Genomic DNA, 10,000 nt, shown 5'->3' on the forward strand with positions numbered 1-10,000 from the left:
CCGACCCATGGCTTAGGTCTCTTTTCGCATACTCGTCAGCCCAGCGAACGCAAACCAAGGAGACCTTTACCAGCAGGGAAACTAGCCTCTGAGATCCATAGCTATAGTACCAGACTTGCGACTAATTTAAAACTCTGAGAAACAATTCCCTTAGAATTAAACAAACTATCTTATAACCATTTTTATAGACAATACAAACTGTACCTTCTAAATGCTCGATCTCTCTCTTAAGTGAAGTCTACCCATATGCTGTTAATCTTATTAATACGTACAATAAATTGATGTTTTTATATAGGGAATTAAGAATATCTGTAATAACATTGCTTTTGTTATTCAAATGTGTCAACCACAGGAACAAAAGACCTTTTGTCTCGACAGCCAATAACAATAGATGACGTCAACGATATCTTCCCTATATTACGTACTAATAGCAGCTATCGCCAAGTGCCAACGACATAGTCAATATAACATCCATGTTAACAACTCAATGGTCACAAAAAGCAACACAAACGGCTCTCGCGGCCCGAAATTTACAACCGCGGCCAATAAGAACACGAATGCTGGTTCAGTCTCCCATGTTAAAACAGCTTGGTTGGGACACTCCTGAACAACGCAGACTTTCGTACAAGTTATTACACCTTTTGCTGTTCATTTAAGCAAAATATACATTCATTTACGTCAACAGTTGAAACTATTAACGCGAACGAACTTTCAATGACACTATTTGCATATGTATTAACATTCAATAGCATAAACGGATAAACAATTACACCTTTGGACAATCACAGGTAACAAGTATACTTTCAATCTTGCGCAATGGTTAATCATTAACACCATTAGAAAATCAATTGCATAGTATGACAATCAATGGCGTATTAGAGACATACAATAATGCAATTTGCATAGAGACGCACAATCAACTGCACCTTCATACAATCGTTTAATCGAAATGGTCAATCATTAACGTGAACTGACAAACGTTGGTATTTTTCGAATAAACAATAGGAAGAAAAAAACATTCATTAGTGTCATTCAATCGTAGTTATATGTAAAAAAAATTTAAAATACTGAACAAAAATACAAGAGTATGTACATTATCATTTATATTTTGTTATTTTTTGCACAATCTTTTGCTGAAGCAGTTATAAAATGAAGAACATTTTACACGTACAGTACTGTAACAAACAGAGTACACTATATGAACAAGTACAGTACATGTACATGTAGACTGTTCAAGTAAGATCCTGTTTCTTGGTGGCATGAGTTTCTTCGGTTCTTCCTCTGTCCAATGCGTCTCCATGTACTGTACTTGTACTGTACCTTTTAATTAATATAAGCTAACATTAAAAAATAAAAAGAAATTACCTTCTGGAAGCAGAGATGTAAGCGAGCAAAGTTGCAAAACCAGGAAAAATGAGGAGGTTGCAAGATCAGCATTTTCAAATGCTAAAAGATGGCTTGCTTCAGTTTCCGAAGAAAAAGATCAAGATTTTGGAATGTGTGAAATTGAAGCAACAGGATGTCTGTCTCTCTGAAGAGTTGATCACTGCAATTGATATAAAATGTAATTTACCTCACAAATAAATGCAAATCAGGAACTCGAAACTAAACATTTCGAGGGCTTTTTTCTCAAAAACTACTCATATGACCACACCTTAACATTTCAGGATTTCCTTAGCGAGAAAAAAAAATCATGTATAGGAATAAATAGTTAAATCTGTCAGACAGGTTTTTCGCAAATGGAAAAAAAAACGACAATTTTCGTCTATTTTGATATTAACTGAAAAACCGTCAGATAGATCATTTTAAAGAAATGTTAACAATCTCGTCTTCATATTGTTTACTAATTCCCAAAAATTTAACGCTGGTCGTACGGCTTGTTTTGAGAAAAAGGCCTCTGAAATGTCTAGTTTCCAGTCCCCCTTCCAGGAGCTCGTTCATTATATTTAGCATTTCCCCGTGATTTGCATTTACTTGTTAGGTAAAATTACATTTTACATCCATTGCAGGGACTAACACTTCAGAAGAGACAACCTGTTGCTTTAATTTCACATATTTCAAAATCTTGATCTTTTTTTTCGGAAAACTGTAGTAAATACTGGATCAAAATAATTCAAAAGCTATGGTTGGCATATTGATAAAAAAAAAATGGCGAAGGCAACGTAATTGATATATTCGCTATCAATAGTTGTCTCGTTAAAAACCGGTTAGCAGACTTCGGGGTGAACGTAGACCACAAATCATATAATTTATCTCGATCTTTATTGTAGCGATTCAATGATAGGTTTTATTCGATTTCTGTGGCGATATCCAACTGAATTAATTCCGAATTGCACAGATACTGGTTAGCAACAAATATTCTTCCTGACAATTTCTCCTTTCACAACACGTTCCCGACTACAACTGACGGATGACTCAAAAGCATATAATTTTGGACATCTATCATTGAATTCTGTCAAGCAAAAACTCAATTAAAGAAATCAAAGTTCAAATCATTATTAAGTGAAATGTCTTTTAACTCTCATTAGGCTGCAACGCCCATTTAATCAATGAAACAATAATTTTGTCAGGAAATCGAGAGTATTGTATGCAAGGTTTTATTTCAGAAAATATAATTCTTGGAAAGATTGAGGCTTGAGCAGCAACCACGTTTTAAACTAAGACATAGCTTGACGCTACTCTCCTTTGAAGATAAAAAATTCAATGTGCAAAGTTCCGTATCATGACTCAACTACGACTGTGCTCCGGTATGGTGTCTTCCTCAGGGAAGGTCTAAAGCTGCCGCGGGTTTGACTCAAAGAAAACACCCTTTTGCGAATGTTCTTCTGGTAAACGGTTCCTAAATTCATTTTAAATTGTAATTATTCATGTTTCAACTGTGTATCTTGATAACTATGTAATTAATTAGTAATTAACTGATTTCTTATTTTGTATGTACTTTGTGATTTTAACACCATTTTATTTAATAATATGTGTTCAATTACAAAGACAGGACTTGTTTTAAAAAGGTGGCCCGCCTAGAATAGCTTCGTTAATTGCTGGTCGCCTAGGACTGTGATGATAGAGTGGTTTTCAATTGAGCGTCGAAAGTAATTAGCAAATTGCTTTGGTTTATGATTAGTTCATTCAGTGATTGGTTCAAAGTTCTCGCGCCACTTTTTCAACCAATCAGAAGTGAAACCAAAACCAATCGTGGCTCTCGCGTGCACATTTTCCCGCGCTTTGTGTCGGCCACGTGTAATTACTTCGAGTTTTGATTGGTTTACGACACTTAATGTAAAATCGCTCTTTTGCATTGCTAATAAACAAATAAATTGAATTGAATTGAATTGAATGACCACGGCAATTCCGGCTCAGTTGGAGTCAATACAATATCAGTAACGAGTTTTTACTTTGTAAGTGAAACATTTTTATTTCTTGAAACTCGTGAACCCGACACATATTTAATTTAGCTTGAATTGTTTATTTACCTTTTATTGTGATACTTGCATGAAATGTATATATCATTGATTGTACAGTATCGTGTTTGCCCAAATAAGCGAATGACAAACCGCACTTCCTGTATCCAGCGGGCGACAATACAATATTTCAAATTATTTCCCAAGATATTGATTCCCAATTAACTCGGTTGTCAACACAGTGCTTCAATACACAGAAGTCTACAAACTTACTGAGTTGAATTAATCGATAAATCAATATCTTTGATCATTTTGAATTTTTGATTGCCGAGGGTTGTAACAATTGGTGAGGTAATGTTGTATGCCGCCATGCTCTCAGGTCTCTCAGCCACACCAAGAAGATTTTGACAGCCAAAAGCTACACAGCCACGTTTTCAGGTGGTCTGGGCAGCAAAAGTTTAACCTGCCTTTTATTCGAAGAAAATGCGACCTTATTTAGCTGGGTCACAGAGTCACGGCGACCCTTGCATCCGCACAAAACTTGAAGGACTGTTTGCTTCACTTCTGATATTCTCCAACAGTAAATCAAAGGATTAAGCGAACTGTTCGAATAAACCATGGTTAAGCCGACACTAAACAAAACAGATGTACTAGTATTCCATCCGGATATGATCACTGCAAGTTTATGGCATAAGTAAGGAAGAAACGACACCAAAAAGGCGCAAAATAAATAAAACATACTGACGACAGATTTTTTGTAACGAGAAAAGTTCATTTCGTTCGTTTTTCTTTTGCATTTCAAAGGATTGATATGTCCTCCCATCTTGCATGCATGTTTTCTCAGGGCAAGGTATATCTTGAAGTAAGATAGAAAGGCAACAAGGAAACAAACTGGAATATAAATGATGCTGAATATGCTGTACACGTCTTGATTTTTTTTCCATGATCTAGCCCACAAGCCGCCTGAGACCCATATCAAAGCAAGAACAACCAGAGTCCTTTTTAGCGTGATAGTTGCTTGATATTTGATTCGAAGGTGTAAAGCGAGTAGACGGTCCACGCTTATGGCTGTCATTGTTAGAAAGGAAACAGCGGAAAGATGGCTGCCTACAATATGAGCGATAATTCCTGCTGTACAGGCCTCGTCTTCAAGACGGTTTTGAATCTTTGCCCATCTGTACACGATGAACAGCGGCTGAACAATTGCACCAACCCCCAGATCGGAGAGAGCTAGGCTGCAAAGTAACGCCTTGGATGTTGAATTCAGCGAAGTAGCTTTGTATAAAGCGTAAAAAGCAATGATGTTGGCAAACACGGCTACAAAGCTAAAGACAGCGTTAACAAGACAAAGAATTGAATCTGACAGAGAAAGTATATCAACATCTGCATTGCTGAAGAAAATCTCTAAATCACTGCAAGACGTCTTTACGTGTAAGCTTGCATTCCCAATATTCTGCTGTGTCATGGTAATTCTAAAATCTTTGTCTCTGCCAATACAAATCACCACCGACTCCAAGGAAGTCAAGGAAGACCCGCTTGTTCTAAGTTCGTTCTGCTTTTTCAAATTAAACCTGAGTTCTCAGTGTTTGTGAGAGAGGTTCATCTGCCTACGTATTGCAGCGCTTCAAGCAATACTGATCCCAAAACTTAACGCTTCTTTGTTTTATAAACCGCAAATGACGTAGAAAACTGATAGACAACAATACTGCACGCTATTGATTTTTTAATTTGGTTTAACAGAGAGACACCGCCTTATCCGCTAATGACTAGACATTAAAATATTCGTTAGAAATAAAAGAGAGAGAATCATTACTAGGAGGGAAATATGTATCTCTTCTTATCCAAATTTGGAATTTTTTTATTTGCTCTCGTGGATGCCGTGAATTTAAGAGTTGTTGGAAGTTTTTCCGTCTTATCAGAATCCCCAGTGGTCTTTTTTCTCAATTGCAGCCGCGGGGACAATTGAGGCAAGATTGAGCAAGATTAATATCAGCATTATACACTCGGTCAGTCATCAGTAATGATTTCTCAACCTTACAGCTGAGTCAGTTTGAGGTAAAAGAAAAACAGAATGTCTTCGACAAGGAGTTTGTGTGAGAGGATTCTCTAGTTTTTTAACTTTCTAACTTATCACAAGAGTGATCACTTGTGAATAGGATCGCTAAGTGTGTTTCTTTGCAAATTATATGCAAATGTGAATTCTGATAATTTTCAATATTTCGGAGTGAAAATCTTCCAGCCGATCGCAGCTATTTTTCACACTTTGAATCCATTTTAGTTTTCAGCCGACTAATCGCGTTTTGTTCTAAAGGGAAAGCTCCACTATTTGTTTTAGCTTTTTAGTCATAACATGCACTTTATATATCAAAATTCTGAGAGAGACAAGGATGGTGAAACTAATTCGAATATTATCCCACTCCTATTCAATTTTATGATAACCGTTTGGGGTTTTCCAAAAATATTAACTACAGTCCTATCATATCAACAAGATGAAACTTCCTGTTACTGATGAAAGCCACTGTTTGCAATATGTAACACGGCGTTTCTGAAGTATTTTCGCTTAGCCACCGAACCAAAAAGTTAAAGGGCCACTGTCATGCTAAATTTGCTGTTTTTAGGTCAAAACCGGGTAAAAATCTAAATTAGTACTTTAACTCACAGGTACAACATTCCTGGCAGATATGAAATATATTTATTGCACAAAAAGATATTGGCCAGTTTTCTTAAGTTTCAATCCATTTCCATCTTTCCATCCATGGATGCAAATAATTAACAATTATCCTGCGAAATCGCGCGGAATATCGCCTGATACTTAGCCAACGTAGCCGTAGGCCGAGTTGGCTAAAATCAGGCGATATTCTGCAAGAATTTGGTTTTATCAACGGAGTTGATAATGTAAATTGGCCACCGTACAGAGATTCTGAAAGGTGACGTTTCGAGCGTTAGCCCTTCGTCAGAGCGAATCGAGGAATTAAGGGTTACGTGTAGTTTTTATAGTAGAGTAGGAGCTACCCTATTGGTGGTAACATGGCAATGTGAAAAATAGGAATATATTAGTTAAATGAAAAGCGTTCGTTAATACCGTGAGGATTAAGGGTGCCGATTTGGAAGATGAACTTTTGTTCTGGATTCTTGCGGCTTTCCGTCGTACCTAGATGTAGGGAAAGGCCGCAGATAGCCATGTGTTTTTTGGAGTGGTTAGGGAGATTAAAATGACGAGCGACTGGCTTAGATGCATCTTTGTCATTCTTCTCAACATCGCGAAGGTGTTCGCGGAATCGGTCACCTAGTCGTCTACCTGTCTCGCCAATGTATAATTAATTGCATAACGTACAGGTTATGCAATAGATGACATTTGCGGAGGTACATGTGAAACGATCGGTGATCTTAACAGATCGCTTAGGTCCCGATATCTTGCTAGTGTTAACAATGAAAAGACAAGTTTTGCATCGTGAGCGCGCGCATTTGAAAGTGCCGGGTTGCTCGTTAGTTTTGAGCGCGCTTCTAACTAAAAAGTTGCCTACGTTTTTGTCGCGTTTGAATGCAATAAGTGGAGGTTGCGAAAATATTCTACCAGTGTCGGGATCATTTTGGAGTAATTTAAAATTATTGAGAATGATGCTTTTGACTGCGTGATTATGAGGATGGAAAGTGAGGGTGAATGGAATTCTGTCATTCTTATCTTTTTGTGACGTTTGTAGTGATGACTGTCGATCAAATTGTTGGGCGCGATGATGGCCCGCTTTGACCACAGAGACAGGATAGCCACGTTTTTCGAAGAACTGGCACATCTCCTCTGATTTGCTGGAAAAATCGGAGTCATCACTGCATAGACGTCGAAGTCTAAGAAATTGACAATAAGGAATGGAGTTCTTGACATGTGATGGATGTGACGATGAATACAACAAATAACTGTGAGAATCTGTAGGTTTGTAGTGCACACTGGTACATAGCACGTTGCCACTAATAGAAACTTTGATATCTAGGAAAGCCAATGAAGTTTCCGAAATTTCCCAGGTATATTTAAGAGCCGGATGAAAAGAGTCGACGGAGGCTATAAAATGATCAACTTATTCTCTGCTGGATGAAATAGCGCCGATACAATCGTCGATGTAGCGGCCGTAGAGTTCAGGTTTGGGGCCGTTGTACTGATTAAAAAATTGGTGTTCAACATATCCTACAAAAAGATTCGCATAGCTATACACCATTAATTTGTTTGTAATAGTTGCCGGCGAATGAAAAACAATTAAGCGTTAAAACTAGTTCGGCAAGGCGGAGGAGCGTTTGCGAGCTTGGTTGTTTGATAGTGCGTTGATCGAAAAAGTGTTTAAGTGCTTGAAGACCTTCGCTATTGGGAATGACTGTGTACAAAGATGTAATGTCCATGGTGAAAATAAGTTTGTCTTGGCCGGAGAAATTGAAATCGCGGAAAATTTTAGTGCGTGTGTACTGTCTTGAATGTATGATGGCAAAGATTTGACGATTGGCGTCATAATCCTCTCTAAGTAGTTAGAAATGAGTTCGGTGGGGCAACTACAGGCAGAAACGATAGGGCGACCTGGGTTGTTAGGTTTGTGAATTTTAGGCAAGAAGTAAATGCACGAAGTTCTAGGGGTGTTGATGATGAGATTAGTGGCAGTGTCCGGTAATTCTTGATTAACTATGAGATTCTGAATGGTGTCTTTGACAAGTTTTTGATTTTTGGAAGTGAGATCTTTCTGGATTTTGGCATAAAACGAGGTATCCGAAAGTTGCCGCAAAGCTTCTTTTTGGTAAAGGTCGGACCGCCAAACAACTACCGCGCCGCCTTTGTCGGCCGATTTGACAACTACGTCGTTGCGTTTACTAAGATTTTTAAGCGCCGCCCACTCTTCCGAAAAAAGGTTGGAAAATTTAGTGTTACGATTGAATTTAAGTTTGTGAATGTCGTGACGGCACCAAGGAGCTACGCCAGGAAATCGTAAGTTATCTTTTTCCTTTTCCGACAGTTAGCAGCAACTTAGCTTTCCGTTTAGCCACTCTCATTTTCGCCAAAACTAGGTTTTGTAGTCACATCAATTTCATCGGCCGTTGCCTCAATTCTAAAGTCATTCCTAAAGGTTTTCGCTCAAACTTTCATGCGTCTACATTCTCTCACTCGAATCAATATCTTCACCAAATTCGATGCGCGCAAAATTCTTTTTCACGTAATATTATGAGGATCACAATTAGAGCCATGTGCCAAAAACGAAACGTACTTGACAAACAAATTCTTCAGTGCCGCTCCGAACTTTCCAAAATCTGTCCAGCAATTTTAGTACAATCGATTCGCCCTAAAATCCGAGAACTTAATTCTGGACTGTTTGACCATTTACTCCGAACCAAGACTCTAAAACTTCAACAATTAATAGGTCCGCAAATTACCGACGACACTACATTGCATAGCCATAATACCGCAGTTACAATTCCAGAAAATCTTCCGCTTACTGTCTCAGAGAAATCTGTTCTCAGTAAGCGCCAAAATTTTGTCCCTATTACCAAACGCACCAACGAATTTTCTATTAAGCAAGATGTTGAAAAATTCAAAGAGGACGATTCGGACACTTCTAACAAGGATATTTTTGAAACACTTCAAGTTCCCAAATCTAAATGGACTCCCCCAGAGGGACAATTTGCCTCTTTAGATTTTTTCACCGAAAAATGCCGTCACGACATTTACAAACTTAAATTCAATCGTAACACTAAATTTTCCAACCTTTCTTCGGAAGAGTGGGCGGCGCTTAAAAATCTTAGTAAACGCAACGACGTAGTTGTCAAATCGGCCGACAAAGGCGGCGCGGTAGTTGTTTGGCGGTCCGACCTTTACCAAAAAGAAGCTTTGCGGCAACTTTCGGATACCTCGTTTTATGCCAAAATCCAGAAAGATCTCACTTCCAAAAATCAAAAACTTGTCAAAGACACCATTCAGAATCTCATAGTTAATCAAGAATTACCGGACACTGCCACTAATCTCATCATCAACACCCCTAGAACTTCGTGCATTTACTTCTTGCCTAAAATTCACAAACCTAACAACCCAGGTCGCCCTATCGTTTCTGCCTGTAGTTGCCCCACCGAACTCATTTCTAACTACTTAGACAGGATTATGACGCCAATCGTCAAATCTTTGCCATCATACATTCAAGACAGTACACACGCACTAAAAATTTTCCGCGATTTCAATTTCTCCGGCCAAGACAAACTTATTTTCACCATGGACATTACATCTTTGTACACAGTCATTCCCAATAGCGAAGGTCTTCAAGCACTTAAACACTTTTTCGATCAACGCACTATCAAAGAACCAAGCTCGCAAACGCTTCTCCGCCTTGCCGAACTAGTTTTAACGCTTAATTGTTTTTCATTCGCCGGCAACTATTACAAACAAATTAATGGTGTATAGCTATGCGAATCTTTTTGTAGGATATGTTGAACACCAATTTTTTAATCAGTACAACGGCCCCAAACCTGAACTCTACGGCCGCTACATCGACGATTGTATCGGCGCTATTTCATCCAGCAGAGAATAAGTTGATCATTTTATAGCCTCCGTCAACTCTTTTCATCCGGCTCTTAAATATACC

The 10,000-nt window shown here is 38.3% G+C and overlaps 1 protein-coding gene across 1 annotated transcript; it reads right to left on the reverse strand.

Moving 5' to 3' along the window:
• Positions 1 to 3,477: 3,477 nt before the first annotated feature.
• Positions 3,478 to 5,010, reverse strand: LOC138060667 (adenosine receptor A3-like). The gene has a single exon (XM_068906506.1). It carries the CDS (start codon positions 4,861 to 4,863, stop codon positions 3,817 to 3,819), a length of 1,047 nt encoding a protein of 348 aa, XP_068762607.1. The 5' UTR covers positions 4,864 to 5,010; the 3' UTR covers positions 3,478 to 3,816.
• Positions 5,011 to 10,000: the final 4,990 nt, after the last annotated feature.

This window comes from Montipora capricornis, chromosome 8 (assembly GCF_036669925.1).
Source record: "Montipora capricornis isolate CH-2021 chromosome 8, ASM3666992v2, whole genome shotgun sequence".
NCBI lineage: Eukaryota > Metazoa > Cnidaria > Anthozoa > Scleractinia > Acroporidae > Montipora > Montipora capricornis.